Here is a 20,868-nt window from a genome sequence, read left to right as displayed (position 1 = left end):
GAGGCCCTTGATAATCACTGAGGACTTGTTGAAACATATCGATGATAAAATCAGAAAATATAGTCTCTCAACAATTTTCAAACTGGCCTTTCGTTTTCTTGATGTTTCAAAAGCTGTTACTGGTCGCATTGTTCATGACTGTTTAGGCTTAAGAAAGGTTTGCGCATGTTGGGTGCTGCATGTCTTTAAGGAATGTCACAAAAAAATCCGAATGGGATCTGGATTTGGAATTTTTGATGCGCTAGACAGAAAAAGGTGATGAGTTCCTTAATTCAATTTTTACTGGAGATGAAACATTAATTTCATATTACATGCCAGAGAGAAAACGGCAGCCAAGTGAATGGTGTCATCCTCAATCACTAACCAGACTGACAAAGGTCAAGCCACAGCCATTTGGATGCAAACTGATGGCCACAGTCTTTTGGGATCGGTTTGGCATACTGCTGATTGATTTCATGCCATTTTGAACAATTATAAATGCAGAAGCCACTGCAAAACTACGTAATTTACAGCGCGCCATTCAAAATCGGCGACGTGGGCAGCTGACTGACAGCGTCATCCTGCTGCACGATAATGCACGTCCACATGTTGCGGGTCCGACATGTAATTTAGAGAACATGTGGATGGTAAATTTACAATCAGCCACCATATAGTACAGAATTAGCCCCTTCTGATTACCATCTGTTTGGGAAATTGAAAGAACTTTTGAGTAGTAAGCAATTCGTGGGTGATGATGAATTTGAAAATGCTGTTAATCAGTGGCTAAATGGACTGGCGGCAAAAGAATATGATGAGAGTATATTGAAGCTGTTGTATCGTTAAGTTAATTGTCTTAATTCATCTGGCAATTTATAGAGAAGTAGTATAAGATATATAGTTTGAGAAACAAAAAATATGTATAAAGTTTTCAGAATAAATTTTTTTACAATGAAACGGTCTTTACTTTAGAGATAACCTCTCATAGTTTTCTCAGAGGAAAAAACTGAAGATACCCTTTTGAATTTTATGTCCAATATAATAAAAGGTAAAAACAAAGGTCAGCAAGTAGCAGGTTTGTGCTTGGATTTGAATAAGCCTGGATTTGATAAGCTTGGATTTGATGTTTATCATAATATTTTGCTTGACATATTATGGAAAGCTGGAATAAGAGGTCAGTGCAATAAATGGTTCAAGACAGATTTGAGGGGAAGATCTCAACAGATCAAATTAGGAGAATAAATGAGTTCTCAAGGTACTGTTAAGTTCAGTATCTCTCAGGGTTATATATTTGGAACTATTTTATTTATTATATATATAATAAATATATAGTATTTTATATATATATAAATGATTTATGTAGCAGAAAATTTAATGGTAGAGTGACAACATTTGCAGATGACACAGCATTAAATTATGAAGCTGAAAGTTTGTACAAAATAAAGAAAAATATTGAAGAAGACTATAAGAATTAGGTGGTGGTTAATCAAAATTGGCTTCATGAAGATAAATTCTATAATTTTTCAATTAAATTGTCTTGCAAATAAAATTACAGCATAAAATATCACAATTTAAACTGTAATACAAACATAAAGTGTACATGCCAAACTATACCACAAATAAATACAGTAAAGTATCTGGGAGTAATTTCAGATGTGAATCTGTCGTGGATATAAATAAGATAAAAAATAAATCAGATTAAGTGTAGCTAAATTTTATTTCTTAAAGAATTTTTGTACAAAAGTTACTAAAGATGTTTTATTACTCCTTGATAGAATTGAGATTAATGTATGGTATAACTAGTTGCGGAGGTATATATGAGGGTTATTTTTTCAAGGTTCGATCGTCACGAAATAAAAATCCACTCAAAAATCGGATGAACCTTTGCGCATATGTGTTGCGTAGCGTCTCTAGTATGGCCTTCAATCACGCCGCGTCACTTCGTTTAGTTCTGAACATGCAGCTAGCACGTAAACATGTCTACAACAATAGCATCTCTCGCCAAGTGTGAAGTGCGTGCGGTAATTTGATTTCTTCAGGCTGAGGGGTGTAATGCAGCTGAAATTCATAGACGAATAAGTAATGTGTACAGTGAAACTTCAATGAGTGACAGCAAAGTGCGACAATGGTGCAGGAACTTTAAAGCAGGACGTGCAGATGTTCATGATACAGGCGGTCAGGGAAGGAAGCGAGTGTCAATCGATGATCTCGTTGAGCGAGTGGATGAGGCAATTTGAAAAAATCGTTGGTTCACAATTTCTGTATTGAGTGATTAGTTTCCTGAAATTTCAAGGTAAGGTCTCTACACTATAGTGAGTGAGAGACTTCAGTACTGCAAACTGCGTGCGAGATGGGTTCCCAAGATGCTGTCCGACCATCACAAAACAATGTAAATGGACTCCTTCCAAACGTTTCTCCAGCGCTACCACAATGAAGGGAGAAGACTTTTTGAACAAAATTGTCACAGGGGATGAGACATGGGTCCATTTCGAAACTGAAGAAACAAAAGAACAATCCAAACAGTAGATGCATTCTCATTCTCCCAGTAAACCAAAGAAGTTCAAGCGAACCTTCTCCAACAGAAAATGTATGGCTACAGTAGCCATAGACAGTACAGTGTTCTGGGACCGGAATGGAGTTCTCTTGGTGGAATTCATGGAACGTGGCACGACCATCAATGCAGCTTCATACTGCGTGACTCTTCAACTTCTACGAAGGGCAATTCAGAATAAGTGGAGAGGAATGTTGTCATCAGGCATTGTCTTTCTACATGACAATGCTCGGCCGCACACTGCAGCTGTAACAAAGAAGCTCCTGCAGCGTTTTCGTGGGGAAGTGTTTCATCACCCACCATACAGCCTGGATTTCACCTCTTTGCTCACATAAAATGCTGGCTAGGAGGACAACATTTTGGTACAGACATCGAGCTGCATATCAGCGTAGAAGCATGGCTGAAAACATGGGCGGCTCTGTTCTATGATGAGGGTATTGGAAAGTTGGTAACATGCTACGACAAATGTCTAAATCAGAGTGGCGTCTATGTAGAGAAATAGTGTAACTATGTAAGTACTTGTTACAAATAAAAAATTTTTTATTTTCACTGTGGTTTTAATTTTGTGACCAATCGGACCTTGAAAAAAAATAACCCTCGTATTATTCTAATATAAAGTCATTTATAGCACAAAAATGTGTAATTAGAATGATTTCTTTTCTACTTTTTAAAAAATGTAGCATTTGCCGGTATTTGTATATTTTTAGTCCTAAAAATCTTTTACAAAAGGTGTGATTTGTATAGAATAATGCACACGTATCAACAGAAATTAAAGTAGAAATTATAAATTTGTGTTACCTACCTCTGCCTATATTGGAACTATATAAACATTTTTATTTATTAGTGGCCCTGAAGGTGTAAAATTTGTTATCTAATAATATAAAGGAATCAAGAAACTCAAAATATAATGCTTTGTTATTTGTATACTTACTAGAAATCAATGAATGTGAAAATTTATTGTTTTAATTTAATTAGAAATTTTAAAAAGAAATTACTATTCTAGGATTGTAATATTTGTATATTATTATATTAACTTGCTGGCAGAGTATCTCAACAATTTCTGTTTCACTTTATAAAATGTTATTGTAATGTAACACTCAACAGGAATTTTTCTACTGAGGGTACTTAAATTTTCATACAGGTTACACATTTTATGTTATATTGCAGAAATTGTTTTATTGAATTTTCTATTTATTATTATTATTAATATTATTATGATTAAAAGTAAAATAGGTGATTGTGTTTTTGTTTGTAATTGTGTGTGTGAAAATCATAAAGAAATAAAATAACATATAGTTAATTAATTGAATGGTTTTCAACTGATTGTATTGTTCAGCCAGACAATCATGGTGGCTAATAAATAATGCAACCATAGACTTCATTGAAAGAGTTAGACTAACAGATCTCAGAATTTTCTGAGTGCTGAAACAGATTTTTCCATTCCTATAATCTCTTGACATCTCTTAATCTTTGATTGTTAAATTCTCTTATTTAGTACTGACTAAACTTTTTACGTGATGAAAACAAAATGCAGCTTCTATTTTCAGTAACATATCTTCGTATACCTCCAAGTGTTATGTGGAAGTTTCATTCTGAGCATTTGCCATAACATTGCATAGTACACAGAAAATGAAATGTGCCATCAGTAGTTGCTGAAGGAATAGTTTAACATCTCCTGATATTAATCTTAATGCTTGTCTTTGCAGTTAAATTTGTTTAGGGGAAGTTAGCCATATTATATTAGGTTGCCTGGAAATTGAGAAATTAAAAATTTAAGGGGTCATATTTTTACCAATAAGTAAAAACAGCTGGGAAATTTTTTTTAATGCAATTCCAGTTTATATTATTAATGAATTTATCTTTTTTTCATTTATTTTTTTTTTCTACAGGAGTTTGTGAAGCACCAGAGTATTTTCCAACCTTAAGCAAATGTTATGCTAAGGAAGAACATGTAAACCGTGAAGATATAGTTGTCGAAGTGAGTAAATTGGTTAAAGGTCTATGTCCTGGTGTAAAATTAGATGTATTTTTTCCTGGATTTCCTACATTCAAACATCTGAAATTTACTGTAAGTAGAAAAATTTCTTTTTTTTAGTTAAAGATTTTGATAAATTTAAATGAATATATTCTTATTTACTTTTTAAGTGGTTGGAGTTAATGTAAAATAAAAAGTTTTTTTTATATAAACTTTAGGCAAGTATGGAAATGCAAAATAGACACGTACTTCAGGTATGAAAGCACAAATTAAAATATATATATATTTATATAACTGTTGGGGGTGGAATGATCTGCTAGAGTACTACTTAATGCAATGTTTCTCAACCTTTCAGTAGCTACACTATGACCTTAATTACAAACCTTACAAATTACTAAGGAAAAGTAAATTTATTGATATTTGGCAACACTGATACAGTCCTATTTATAAGTGTATTATATCAGTGTAAATGTGTATTTTATTATTTATTATGTCAGAATGTATTTTATTTTGCTTTTCTTTCAGTAAATTAATAATTTTTTTTAATAATATTTTCTTTTTGATATGCTTGCACCCCAATTAGTGTTATCACGTCCCCTAGGGGACACAACTCACAGGTTTCGAAACACTGACTTACACATGACTGACTGCACATATCTTTAGTATAGTGAACTGTTGGAAAGTTTTGGTAATGGCATCATTTTCAGTGTTTTTTCCTTTACAAATTTTTTCCTGCATGTCGCTCTACTTTCTGTGATTAGCTAATAATTCTGTATCAGTCAAAATATATGCCTCATTTTTTATCAAAAAACCTTTAATCATAAAGTATATCTTTGAATGTTTAAAAATGATATCTCACTGTATTATATTTAGTGGGTTTTAAGTGGATAAACAGATGATGAAATCATGTAACTTGTTATTATGAGATTACACCTATTTCAGAAAACTTAAAAACTATATACCCACTGTATTCTCAAGATTTTCTAACAGTTCACTATACTCAAGATATGTGCATTAAGTAGAACTCTAGTAGATCATTCTAATCTCATTAGTTAAATATATGTATTTTTTTAATCTTTGCTTACATAGCTTAACTATATACATATTTTACACTCCTATACTTGCCTAAAGTTCATGGAAACAAAACTGTATTTTATTTTGCATTAACTCCAAAAATTAAATAAAAGTCTTTTATTTTAAATTTATAAAAATCTATATAATATAGTAATTGGTTTGTTTTGAAACTGAAATTTTTGTAATCTTCATTTAAAATTTATACGAAGCCGTGATGGCTATGAGGTTGTATATTGAATAAAAAACACTGAATATGTTGTACATAATGGAAATTGAAATATCAAAGTATGTTCAGTGTATTCATTGCATCATTTAAATTTATTCTTAAATATTTTCAGTGAAAAGTTTTCATAGTTTAGTCTTTGAAGTGGTTAATTAAAAAGAATTAGTTTATATCAACTTTTAACAAACATATGATACTGCTCCTATGCATATTTCTTTTCCTGTTATGAAAAGCATTCCAGAACCTAAATCTCCATTATGATTTTTTAATCAAAATTACTTACAGAGATTTCAAGTTAAGATTTCTCAAATTAATTAAAGTTAATGTTTTTTCAAAGTTAAAAAAAAGTTGATAATTATTTAGAATTTTATTATTTATCTTTTTATTTGTTTTTTTTTTACCTGATTTTCAAATCTGATTATTATCTAACTTTCAACTAACTTATCTAAGCTTTTTTTGTTTTTCATTTGAAGTGTTGAAATAAGTATGATTCATTTAAAGCATAAAATTCAAAGCTCACCACCAGATATGCATTATTTTAGTTTTAGGATTATTTTTTGTAAAGCCTATTAGGTAATTAAACAGTCTTGTTCAATATATTCTGTCTGGATGGATGTTCGTACACTTCTTACTTATGTAATGAATTTGATTCATACAGAGAAGGGTTAATTTACTACGGGACTATTAGTAGTTATTAATGTTAGCAATCATCATTGATGAGACTTTTTTTTTGTTAATGAATCTGAACTGTATGGTTATTGGTTTAATTCTTTATATTATACATTATTTTTAATTTCAGGCTAAATTAAAGAAAGCTAAAGTAAAAGTATTTGATAATGCAAGTAGAGGTGACAACATGATTTTAAAATTAAAAGAGAATTCCGATTTAACTGGAGATTTGACTGAAATTTCTGAAAAATTACTTGACAAAGTTGTTTTTGTAAATTGGCCACATCTCCAGGAAGCAAAGTAAGTTAATTTTAAGCTATCTTATTTTGACATTATACTGTCTTACAACAAGATCTGTCCTTTTATAAAATTTCTTAGTTCTTTCATGAGTCGGTCACCATTTCTTAAACATTTTGTCACCCAATCCTATACCCCCCTTCTGTCTCTCAATTATAGGCAATATTTTGATATGAGGTAATGTTATTTAATATTGTTAATGTTTTTGAAAATATTATTGGAGTTGTATTGTTCAAGTTTTGTGGTTATTAGGATGTATTTTGTTTTTTTTTGTCTTCAGTCATTTGACTGGTTTGATGCAGCTCTCCAAGATTCCCTATCTACTGCTAGTTGTTTTATTTCAGTATACCCTCTACATCCTACATCACTAACAATTTGTTTTACATATTCCAAACGTGGCCTGCCTACACAATTTTTTCCTTCTACCTGTCCCTCCAATATTAAAGCGACTATTCCAGGATGCCTTAGTATGTGGCCTATAAGTCTGTTTCTTCTTTTAACTATATTTTTCCAAATGCTTCTTTCTTCATCTATTTGCCGCAATACCTCTTCATTTGTCACTTTATCCACCCATCTGATTCTTAACATTCTCCTATAGCACCACATTTCAAAAGCTTCTAATCTTTTCTTCTCAGATACTCCGATTGTGCAAGCTTCACTTTCATATAAAGCGACACTCCAAACATATACTTTCAGAAATTTTTTCCTGAGATGTAAATTAATATTTAATGTAAACAAATTATATTTCTGACTGATGGCTCGTTTAGCTTGTGCTATTTGGCATTTTATATCGCTCCTGCTTCATCCATCATTAGTAATTCTACTTCCCAAATAACAAAATTCTTCTACCTCCATAATATTTTCTCCTCCTATTTTCACATTCAGTGGTCCATCTTTGTTATTTCTACTACATTTCATTACTTTTGTTTTGTACTTGTTTATTTTCATGCGATAGTTCTTGCGTAGGACTTCATCTATGCCATTCATTGTTTCTTCTAAATCCTTTTTACTCTCGGCTGGAATTACTATATCATCAGCAAATCGTAGCATCTTTATCTTTTCACCTTGTACTGTTACTCCGAATCTAAATTGTTCTTTAACATCATTAACTGCTAGTTCCATGTAAAGATTAAAAAGTAACGGAGATAGGGAACATCCTTGTTGGACTCCCTTTCTTATTACTGCTTCTTTCTTATGTTCTTCAATTATTACTGCTGCTGTTTGGTTCCTGTACGTGTTAGCAATTGTTCTTCTATCTCTGTATTTGAACCCTAATTTTTTTAAAATGCTGAACATTTTATTCCAGTCTACGTTATCGAATGCCTTTTCTAGGTCTATAAACACCAAGTATGTTGATTTGTTTTTCTTTAATCTTCCTTCTACTATTAATCTGAGGCTTAAAATTGCTTCCCTTGTCCCTATACTTTTCCTGAAACCAAATTGGTCTTCTCCTAACACTTCTTCCACTCTCCTCTCAATTCTTCTGTATAGAATTCTAGTTAAGATTTTTGATGCACCTGCACTGCGCAGTAATTCTACAGGTATTCAGTCTATTCCAGGAGCCTTTCTGCCATTTAAATCTTTTAATGCTCTCTTAAATTCAGATCTCAGTATTGTTTCTCCCATTTCATCCTCCTCAACTTCCTCTTCTTCCTCTATAACACCATTTTCTAATTCATTTCCACCGTATAACTCTTCAATATATTCCACCCATCTATCGACTTTACCTTTCGTATTATATATTGGTGTACCATCTTTGTTTAACACATTATTAGATTTTAATTTATGTACCAAAATTTTCCTTAACTTTCCTGTATGCTCCGTCTATTTTACCAATGTTCATTTCTCTTTCTACTTCTGACCACTTTTCTTTAATCCACTCTTCTTTCGCTAGTTTGCACTTCCCTGTTTTTAGCATTTCTTAATTGTCAATAGTTTCTTTTACTTTATCACTAGCATTCTTATATTTTCTACGTTCATCCATCAGCTGCAATATATCGTCTGAAACCCAAGGTTTTCTACCAGTTTTCTTTATTCCGCCTAAGTTTGCTTCTGCTGATTTAAGAATTTCCTTTTTAACATTCTCCCATTCTTCTTCTACATTTTCTACCTTATCTTTTTTACTCAGACCTCTTGCGTCCTCAAAAATCTTCTTTACCTCCTCTTCCTCAAGCTTCTGTAAATTCCACCGATTCATCTGACACCTTTTCTTCAGGTTTTTAAACCCCAATCTACATTTCATTATCACCAAATTATGGTCGCTATCAATGTCTGCTCCAGGATAAGTTTTGCAGTCAGCGAGTTGATTTCTAAATCTTTGCTTAACCATGATATCTATCTGATATCTTGCAGTATCGCCTGGCTTTTTCCAAGTGTATATTCTTCTATTATGATTTTTAAATTGGGTGTTGGCAATTACTAAATTATACTTCGTGAAAAACTCTATAAGTCGGTCCCCTCTTTGGTTCCTTTTGCCCAGCCTGTATTTACCCACTATATTTCCTTCCTTGCCTATTCCAATGCTTGCATTTCAATCTCCAACTATTATTAAATTTTCATCTCCTTTTACGTGTTTAATTGCTTCATCAATCTCTTCGTCAATTACACACTCTACCTCATCATCATCATGGGGGCATGTAGGCATATAGACGTTAACAGTCCGTCGGTTTAGGTTTTGATTTTATCCTTATTACAATGAGGGATGTATGTTTTTAACAATTACAATTTTTAACAATTAGGATGAATGTTTTTAAATTTTTAGTTTTTATTTATTTTTTGTTTTTGTTTGATGCAATTTTGGAATTTTGTACCAACTGATGATGTGGGATTCGCGAAAGTCGACACTTTTGGTATTAGTTTTTTGGGTTCTGTTACTGTGTTTGGTGGTTATTTTGTTGTTATTTGATGTTATTTATTTAAGTTAATTGTATTATGTGAACGATGTTATTTCAGTTATCTGATAAGGATAAATTAATTACAAACTACTGGATAAACTATGTGATTCATGATATCTAAATAAATAGAAATAAACTTATATTCTGTGTAGAAAATCAAGATAAATAAATAGCTAAAAAAATAAGCATTAACAAAAATGCACCTAAAGAAAATGTTAGGAATAATTTTTAGAGGTTATCATTGGTAGATACTTATTATTGAATAATTGGTGATGGACTTAGTATCTGGTGGCAATATATGCTTTAAGGAGAATTGCTATAATGAATTTAAAAAAAATAAATTCAGCAGTTTATCATAAGTTTAATTTAATTTTTCTTTCACTTTTTCTTGGGTTTCAGCCGTATGATTGGTTTAATGTTATCTTGTATTCTTTTTGCTGTGTAGTAATGCTTAAACTTTACTTATTTGTTATATCCTGCAACCTCAGTTACCTTACCTTTAAGTTTATATATTACAATCTCTCTCTATATTCTTTATCCTCTACACTCTGTATTGCCAAATTAACTTTCTTTTTCCTGTTTAGCCTTCGGTAATTACCTGTCAGATAATACTTCAGAGGATGATATGTATGACTGTAAATGAACTGTAGTCTTGTACAGTCTCAGTTTGACCATTCCTGAGATGTGTGGTTAATTGAAACCCAACCACCAAAGATCACCAGTATTCAATATCTAGTATTCAAATCTATGTAAAAATAACTGGCTTTACTAGGACTTGAACGCTGGAACTCTCGACTACCAAATCAGCTGATTTGGGAAGACGCGTTCACCGGTAGACCAACCCGGTGGGTTATTGCCAAATTAACTAAAGTTGAGTAACATATGGTCTACCTTAATAATATTAAGAGATAAATTATCTCAAGATAAGAGATTTATTGAGATAAATTGGGCAACAGGAGATTACTTCCAAAAACTGTTGACAATAAGTTTTATTTAAAATCTAAACCAAAATACATGGTCATTAGATTTTTAAGATAAGCAGTGTTTTTGAATGTAATCTTGTTTTTCATTTTATTTCTTTTATGTTATAATCTATTTTGTTTTATTGTAAGATTCTGCCATAAATAGCTTTGTTCTTTATAACATCTTTATTATAAGCTGTATCAGTCCATCCAATTTTTAACACACTTCTATAAAAAGCACCTTTTTAAGACTGTTTTCCTTTCTGGTTTTCCTGTTGTCTTAGTTTTAGTGCTGTTGAATTCCAGAATTTAAACAAATTTTTGTATTCATTTCTTTGTAGTTCTCAAATGCATATTTTACATTAACAAGTTTTCTTTCTATATGAAAGCTCCTCCTCCTAGTGTCAGTTTGGTTTTGGTGTCTTCCGTACTTCATCCATACTTTGTGATTTACTTGGTATGTAAAAAATATTCTGGAAATCTGTGGTGTTTATGTCGCTATACTACTTGATGTTTTATCCCTTTTAAACCCCCTTATTGTCATATTTCATTATTTTGTTATTTATCTTCAAACTGATTTTCCAAGCAATAAATTTCATACTGTACAGTATTTTTTTCTAATTTCACCCTATGTTTCAATTAATTTTTGTTTTTTGACTAAGGAACAATGTTATCAATCAATCAAATTAACATTTTTATTTTCTATTCTTGAAGTTTTACTCCTACTACAAATTTTTACTTCAGCTCATGTATTGCTTTTTTCTGAAACAAGTTGAAAAATAGTAGAGACAAGACTACATCCAGCAGCTAGTATTACATCTATTATGTATGAATATATATAATATAGTTGTAATTGGAATTATACTGTAGTGTAATTATACAGATTTGATATAAAGAAATATCTGGAATTTTAAATTTCCCCGACTGTATAAGTCCAATTGTCACAATCTTTTTTTGTTGTGTTGATACATTTGTCTCTTAACATATTGGTAGCCAAATTAGATGCTTAGTTTATTGCTGGCTGTTGAAAAGATTACAATTGTTTTGTTATGGCTGGTGATTTTTAACTTTTGGAAAACATGAAACAATGAATTTGCATTAAATTTTGTTTAAGAATGGAATAAATAAACTGTAGCACTGCTGGAAATGTTGAATGATGCTTTTGGCGATTTTCCTATGAATAAAACTAGCATTTACAAGTGATAAAAACATTTCCAAGAGGGCCATGAAGATGTTATGTTGAAGATGATTAGCGCCCTGGACATTCCAGCATATCAACTGATGACAACATCGAAAAATTGAAGAAAATAATTATGGACAATCACTAAATCACTATTTTTAATTTTATTTTATTTATTTTTTTTTTGGATTTTTTGGGCTTGAAACATGTGGTAGCAAAACCTGTTTAAAAATTGTTGAATTTCGACCAAAAGCAGTGCCGAATGACATTGCTGAGGAATTGCTGAAATGAAGTAAACAACAAACTAGAACCACAGTCATAACTGGTGATGAAACATGGGTGTATGAATTTGACGTCAAAATTAAGGCCCAGTCATTGCAATGGAAGCTTCCTGAGGAGTTAAAACATAAAAAAGTACATCAAGTTTGATTGAAGGTGAAGGTTTTGATCATTGTGTTGATTTCAACGGCTTAGTATATCATGAGTTCCAGCTACCAGGTTGTATAATCAATAAGGATTACTTCCTGGAAGTTCTACGCTGTTTGTATGAAGCAGCAGTCCTCAGAACTAAAATTTTGTGTTTTTATCAACCCTCATATTTAGAAATTTATATAAAAATGTTTTGTTTGAAGTTACAGTAAATTACATAAGTAGGTTTATATTTAAGATCATATTTTATAGTTATATTTATCTGCAATAATAATATGTAATCCAACATAAGTGTTATTTTTTTGGTTATAAATAATAATTTCTTTATTTTTTACGTTTTTGTGATACTGTCACAATAATTTTTATGGTTATTTATTTTTTCCAAAGGGTTATTGCTATAGCTAATGAAAAAAAAAGGATTTTATCAAAACAATGTGCTGATGGATCTAGTACAATGATTACTGAAAATCTGGTTGAAGATATTGTTGAGCAGTTGAAATTATCCAAACGCTTAATAGAAGAAAAGTAAGTATAATATAAGATATCTTTATTGTAATAATTTGTCATGTGTATTATTTAAATATAATATTCAATTAATATTTATGTCTGCAAGTTTTTTGTAATGTATAATGTAATGGGTAGTATCAAAGATACTACTGTAGATTGAAATAGATGAAATGTAAATGAATTTTTGTATAAAGTAAGTTGAATAAAGGTAGATCAATCGTTTCACATGGCATTTCAGAAGTCTCTGGATACTTAGTACAGCTTTATTTAAAGGAACTAGGCAGCTGCACACCTTGTTCATGAAATAACTGTACTGTATTTTGTTGTTTGTGTCATCAGGCCATGTTGTGTTGTTAATTAAAATCTGCTTACAGAATGGTGACAGGGAGACACTATGTGGAGTTTGTAATTAAACTGTAACTGGTGTGGCTTGGTCTCAAATTATCTACTTCTTGCTAAAAAGAGTGCTAACCTTACCATCACAACGTGATGGTAAGGTTAGCACTCAACGTGATGGTAAGTAGTGGTGGAAAGTAGTTTGAGTGAATTTGTGACAAAAAAGTGAAACTTTAAAATTTAATTAAAACTGTTACATTGAAAATAATGTAATAAAAATTATTGTTTACAAATAAAGATACTCATTTATTGTAAAATTATTATATTTTTATTTAGTTCTTCTGTTGTAATATCTTCATCTGCTTCAGGTGACTGAAACAAATGTGATTTTTGATACATTTGTATAAAACCATTTGTAAAAAAACCTTTTATCATATGTCAATGTAAAATGTTTTAACTGAAAGCTTTCTTTTATTTTATTGCTATTATCTTTCTGTAATGGATAAAGTACACTATTAATAAAATAAAAAAATCTTGTTTTTGTAGCTTATTTTTGTAATGTGATTTATTAAACATTCTTTGGGCACCAAGAAATTACAGATGCATTGATAAATTGTGTTTTCACATGTCATATATTCAAAATTTTATATTTAATCCGTGTAGTTAGCACATTAATGATTACTCTTATTTCATTTTTTATTTACTACTTACGATATATTTTTTGTAAACTCAACATCCACAAATGGTTAATAAAATCTGGATTTTTACTTTTGGGTGGTTTTAATTTAAAATTACATTAAAACTATTTTTTATTTTGATTTTACTATTCTCAATTACAATGTTAATAACAATTTTACTATTAATAGTTCATTTTTATTTATTTTTTTTTAATCTCAGTTAGTCATGCATACACACCCACGTGCACTGTCCCCCCTCTTACTCACTTGCATGCACGCACATGCACATGCACACTTACTCACACACATATAAAATTAGTAGCAGCGTTGAAACGGCCTTTATTCATATTGAAAAAACATACTTCATAAAATTTTCTTCTAAAAATATTATTTTTCTTTATTCTTGTGAAAAATACTATAACAGAGTTTTATTATATGTAGAAAATGAACTCATTTAGGTTATTCCATATAAGAGAATACTTTTAAATAGTATTTCTGATATATTGTTTATAAATATACAATTCACTAAAATTGGTAAAAATAATACTAAATATGGAATTATTACCTATATGATTAATATTCATGTAAAATTTATTTTATCAGTTAGTTCTGTAACTTCTTATTAGAAACTCCTCCTTTTTCTTCGTTGTAAGCTCCTCAATTAAATTATTAAAGACTTATAACTTCTGCAGAAGTTATTTGATAACTTGTTTAAAAATTATAATCTAAATTAAATTATGTAATTTTAAATTTTAAGATAAACTTTATAATTTTAAATTATAATTGTGGTTGTAGCAGTTACATGTTATTAACAGGTGTTACCACCATATATGTCAACTATCTATCATAATATGTTTTATAAGGCATTACATTTTTGTCTATAAACAACTACGACAACTGTGTCTGTAAAGGCTTTGATAGATAAGCCTAATTATCTGCATATGAAAGATGTGAATCGGCAGTTGTGACCATTGTCCAGGACATAATACTGTACCTCAGAATTGAGACGACCTACAATATCAATTAGGCATGTGACTTCAAAAAGCTATAAAATATTGCAACTGTGATGTAGATTAGTAAGTCATTCTTTGTAAATAATTTTATATTTTAGAAACTTTTTTAAAATTTATATATCGAGACAATAGAAATTAAAACAAAAATTCTACTTTTTAAAAATATTAATTAAAAAAAATGTTTTTTTTTGTATGTTTATGAATAGTTTTGTGATTTATTTGTGTAACAGAATTTAAAGAAGAAAAATTTTGACTAACATTCTTTGCTTTTGTTTTATAGATATTTAACCAGAATGGGAATTGATTGTAGTAAAACTGAGGTTGTTGTTTATGCTTCTGTTCTTGAAGGAAGAAAGTACGCATTCACTAACAATAGCAGAGTTTCTTATGAAAAGAAGGTATTTCATTTATGTTTTGTTTCATTATGAGTATTTTTTTATATAAATTCTTAACCTATTCATTGCAACAAAAAATGTGTGTGTATATGTATGTGCACGCACATGTGTAAAGCAAAATATAAAAAATAATTTCAAATAAAATGAGAAACAATTGAAAGAATATGTTTTAATGTAATAGATATAGAATTTGCTACCCACTGAACATGTGGGATACTATGAAAACTAGTTATTGGAGATTAATGTGGTAAGTTTAATTATCTATTTACTGTGTTTTGATAGTTTATATTTCATTTAATATATGTAACTTTCTGAAAATTCAAATTATTCATTAATAAACTGATCACTGTGCCAATTAAATTAAAAAAACAACTTAACCTCCAAAAACAGTAACAGAAAAAAGTAGACTTTTGTAGGATCCCACATCATCAGTTGGTACATAATTCTATAATTACATCAATAAAAAAGAAATAAAAACTTAAAAATTTAGAAAATATAAACCCTAACAACCACTAGATCAGTAACAACACATCACTGCCATACTGGCAGTATCACTGTCATACTGGCACTGTAGTTTGGCAGTGATGTGTTGTTACAAATTTTGTGGTTGTTAGGGTTTATGTTTTATAAATTTTAAAGTTTTTATTTATTTTTTATTTTTGTTATTTGTTGATGTAATTATATAATTATGTACCGATTGATGATGTGGCTCATTTATATATAAAAATCATATATGTTTCCTCACGATAAGAATAACAACCCATTTTAAATAATATTAAAACCAACAAATTGAGTGCTTTTAACAATGTAAATGTAAACAGTAACAAGAGCTCTAAATATTTTTAAAAAAATATCAGCTGGTTAATAAAACTTTGATTTTAATGCATCTCTTGGTTTTTATGTTTAACAGCAGATGATTGTAAAATCACAAATGAAGTTTTGTTGTGCATTAGTTTGAACATCCTGTTAACGCAAATAATAATATAAGATACCAATAACATCATTTTTTTCGTTATTTGATAAAGCAAGTAAAAAAACCAAGTATGCTAGTCTTTAAAATTAAAGACTAGCATACTAGACTTTATTTTTTAATAAAATTATCGGTTTTGGATTATTTGGATTTAAAAATGTTAAATGGCCACGATTTTGAAAAATATTATTACGTAAGGTTGTTTATTTTTCTAACAGTAGGTTTTTATCTTTGTAAGTACCATGCCAAATTTCAACATAATTAGTCAAACCATTCTGGAGATAAAAATCAATTAGTGAAAAAAACAAAATGGCGGCTAGTGGGGAAAAAAAAGCATTTCTATTCCCATGTTTATATAAGAACTCTTCTTTTCTTTATTTTAATGTAAGAAAACCACTGCAGAAATTTGGCGGCCTATTTTAGAAGCACTCTCTCTGTATATACAGGGTCATTCACGGGAACCGGATGTTTTTAAAATAATCATAAAAAATTGAATATTTACTTTAAAAAAGTTCTATTGGTACTGAAACACTTGTTAAATCAAAGCATTTGTTACTTACTCATGAACGAAAAATTATGTCCGGCAAGTGATGTCCATTTTGGGCAATACATTGTTGTAGCCTTTCACGGTAACTGGCCTCAATTCTTTGCAGCATGTCTACATCAATCTGGGTGAAGTGATGACGAATTGCAATCTTTAGGTCCTCCAATGTACACGGTTTATTGCCGTACACACGTGATTTCAGAAACCCCCACAGAAAAAAATCACAACTACTCAAGTCAGGGGACCAAGCGGGCCAAGGAATGTCGCCAAATCTGGAAACGATCCATCCCGGAAACAAGTTACGGAGAACAGCCATCGTTGCCCTCGCTGTGTGGACTGTAGCTCCATCCTGCTGGAATAACACATTTTGAAAATCGATTCCCCGGTTTTGTAACTCAGGGATGAAAAACGTATTCAACATCGCAATGTAACAATCAGCTGTTACAGTTACGGCAGCGTCATTTTCTTAAAAAAAATATGGTCCAATAACACCGACCTTTCCTATTGCACACCAGACAGTCACCTTTGGGCTATGAAGTGGTCTCTCGTGAAGCTGATGTGGGTTTCTTTCTGCCCAATACTGGCAATTCTGTTTGTTGACGAAGCTATTCAAATGAAAATGGGCTTCGTTCACTCATTAACAATAACAAATTTTCATTTTCTTCAAAAATGTTAAGCATTTGTCGACAAAATTGTAATCGCTGCGTGAAATCTTGCTCGTTTAACTGCTGCACGACGGCTATCTTGTAAGGATGGAAATGCAGGTCTGTATGCAGAATTCGTCTTACCGTACTTGTGCTCATTTGAAGCGCTGCTGAACGGCTCTGAATAGAGTGGCGTGGGCTTCTGACAATGGCTTCCCTTACTCGTTTGATGTTGTCCGGAGTGCTAGCAGTTCGTCAGGGACCCGGTGGTTTTTTCTTCAATATTGAACCACTTGTTCGAAGGTTGTTTACCCATCGCAATATTGTGTAACGAGAAGGGACACTTGCATTACGATGGATATTAAACTGACGGTGGAAATCTTGCTGAACAGCAGTTACGGATTCGTCATTTCGCACAAAACTGTCATACGCGTACAGGCGTTGGTCTAGCTTCCACGGCTCCATCTCAACGACTAAAATGTAAATGCTATGAACAAAGGAAATGTCAGACACAGCCACGTGCCCCTCCCACCACGAACGCCAGAGTACAACACACTTCAAAAACATCCGGTTCCCATGAATGACCCTGTACATACTCAGAGTGTATCATGAAGTTCTCCTGGGACTTATATAACCTACTGTACTTACAAAAATAATGGAGAATAAACATATGTCCTAAAATGCTTTGTTTGCAAGATGATGGCTAGTGAAAAGTTTCGCTTAGATTTCAGCTGTCCCAGTGAATTGAGGTTTTACTGAAATATTTAGAACATTAATTAAGGGGCAAAATTTATAATTTTTTATTGTTTTTGACATGAAAAATTGAATAAAATAAGTCCCAGAATGGTAGCTGCTGTAGTTTTTGAGATAGGTGGGGTGTATACCAATCAATTGGGGTAAAAAACCCTGTTTGTTATGTTTGACATACCTTAAATTTGTTAATTGGTTAATAAACACATAGAACATTTTTAACAAAACTTGTAGAGGATTTAATTCTAAACCAAATGGTATAAGATAAATTGAATAACAAAGAAAAGTTAGAATTTTATGTAGAAATTGTACATTACTAAATTTGTCAGAAAAGTACTTATTTAATGTAAACAAAAACCAAATTCTTATTTGGTGATGTGTAAATTTATAAAACCAAAATTTACTGTTAAAAATTCCTCTTAAAAAAATTTAAAAAATTGGAAATTACAGAATTGTAAAATAAAAATTATTTAGATAATATTTTTTTTAATGACAGATTTAATAAATTATTTGAAAAATTATTTCAAAGTTGACAATGAAATAACAATTGTTGATCAACAAAGCACAATACTGTATTAGTATTTAAATCAATCTATGAGGTGCATTAAGTATATTGGGTACTATGAAGTGTACTGTCGTAGGTTTTCGGTGAATTTTAGTTTAATTATCATCGGTTTGCCATTGAAGTAACACCGTACTTAATTATAACAGAGGAATACGCTGGTATGGTATTCATTTTAGGTGTATGTAATGAATGGTAATGCTACAACTGCTGCAGTAAAATATGAAATACGTTTTCTGAATCGCAGGATACCGAATCCCAAAACAATTAGAGTTACTTTCTGCAGTCTTTGGGAAATAGGTTCACTTCCTAGTATTCGTACTAGCTACAAATGATCTGCCCATCACAATGCAGTTATTGATGAAATTATTATCGATGCAGTCCAGGTGTCAGTAGATGAAGTCTTTCTGTGCAGATCTGAGTTTTGGATTTGATGGTTTTGGAGGACACTTAAACAAAACAAGTTTTATTCTTATAAACAACCATTTCAACATCTACATCCAGGAGACAATCTGCTTTGCTTGGAGTTCTGCAACTGAACGGAATACAAATCAACTAATCTGCAAGTATATTTTGTTTACCGACAAGGCAAATTTCATTCAAGATGACATCAGAAACTTATGCAATGACCATAAATGGGCAGAAGTAAATTCTCATGAAAAGATGGAAGGCAATTTTCAACACCGATCATCTGTTTTGATCGTTCACATTACCTGGCTGCTTAAATGCTGGGGTCTGCTTACAGTTTCATCTATAAGAATTGCTGCAGCTGCTTGAAGATATTTCTCTAATGCTGAGACACAAAGTATATCTCCAGCATGAAGTTGCACCTCCCCACTTCTCTTATGCCATTTCAATTCACTTAAATCATCATTTCTCTGAGAAATAGATCAGTCATGGAGATCCACATTCCTGACCACCAAGATCACCTGAAACACCTTTAAATTTCGTGTCTGGGGATGGATAAAAAATATTTTTATAAAATTGAAATCTTTTTTATTACCATAACTCACAAATGAAGCATTTTAGGACGTATGTTGAACTTTTACCAATATTTTCATGAGGAATAGCTTATGAAAGTGCTGGGAGAACTTTGTGATACAAGTGTTTTTTTTTTTTCAAGGTCCGATCGGTCACGAAATTAAAACCACAGTGAAAATAAAAAATTTTTTATTTGTAACAATTACTTACATAGTTACGCTATTTCTCTACATAGTCGCCACTCCGATTTAGACATTTATCGTAGCGTGGTACCAACTTTCCAATACCCTCGTCATAGAACGGAGCCACCTGTGTTTTCAGCCATGTTTCTACGCCGGTCTGCAGCTCGATGTCTGTGCCAAAATGTTGTCCTCCTAGCCAGCATTTCATGTGAGCAAAGAGGTGAAAATCGGATGGAGCCAAGTCCGGGCTGTATGGTGGGTGATTAAACACTTCCCCACGAAAACGCTGCAGGAGCTTCTTTGTTACAGCTGCAGTGTGCGGCCGAGCATTGTCATGGAGAAAGACAATGCCTGATGACAACATTCGTCTCCGCTTATTCTGAATTGCCCTATGTAGACGTTGAAGAGTCACACAATATGAGGCTGCAGTAATGGTCGTGCCACGTTTCATGAATTCCACCAAGAGAACTCCATTCCAGTCCCAGAACACAGTAGCCATACACTTTCTGTTTGAGAAGGTTCGCTTGAACTTCTTTGGTTTACTGGGAGAATGAGAATGCATCCACTGTTTGGATTGTTCTTTTGTTTCTTCAGTTTCGAAATGGACCTATGTCTCGTCCCCTGTGACAATTTTGTTCAAAAAATCTCCTCTTTCATTGTGGTAGTGCTGGAGAAACGTTAGGCAGGCGTCCATTCTCATTGTTTTGTGATGGTCGGACAGCATCTTGGGAACCCATCTCGCACACAGTTCGCAGTACTGAAGTCTCTCACTCACACTGGTGTAGAGAGCTGATCTTGAGATTTCAGGAAATGAATCACTCAATAGAGAAATTGTGAACTGACGATTTTCTCGAATTGCCTCAGCCACTCGCTCAACGAGATCATCGGTTGACACTCGCTTCCTTCCCTGACCGCCTGCATCAAGAACATCTATACATCCTGCTTTAAAGTTCCTGCACCATTGTCACACTTTGCTGTCACTCATTGAAGTTTCACCTTACATATTACTTATTAATCAAATTTCAGCTGCATTACACCCCTCAGCTTGAAGAAATCGAATTGCCGCACGCTTTTCAT

General features: G+C 31.8%; 1 protein-coding gene across 3 annotated transcripts in view; it reads left to right on the top strand.

Moving 5' to 3' along the window:
- pcm (5'-3' exoribonuclease pacman) overlaps window positions 1–20,868 on the top strand; it is a 188,186-nt gene that overhangs the window by 81,927 nt on the left and 85,391 nt on the right. For all 3 annotated transcript variants that reach the window (XM_075355315.1, XM_075355316.1, XM_075355314.1), the window contains exons 13-16: window positions 4,417–4,595; window positions 6,599–6,768; window positions 12,618–12,755; window positions 15,044–15,161. In XM_075355315.1, the coding sequence (XP_075211430.1) occupies window positions 4,417–4,595; window positions 6,599–6,768; window positions 12,618–12,755; window positions 15,044–15,161 (605 nt within the window). The remainder of the gene's footprint in view (window positions 1–4,416; window positions 4,596–6,598; window positions 6,769–12,617; window positions 12,756–15,043; window positions 15,162–20,868) is intronic.

Source organism: Lycorma delicatula, chromosome 2 (genome assembly GCF_047948215.1).
Source record: "Lycorma delicatula isolate Av1 chromosome 2, ASM4794821v1, whole genome shotgun sequence".
Lineage (NCBI taxonomy): Eukaryota > Metazoa > Arthropoda > Insecta > Hemiptera > Fulgoridae > Lycorma > Lycorma delicatula.
This window is presented reverse-complemented; position numbering and strand designations above follow the sequence as displayed.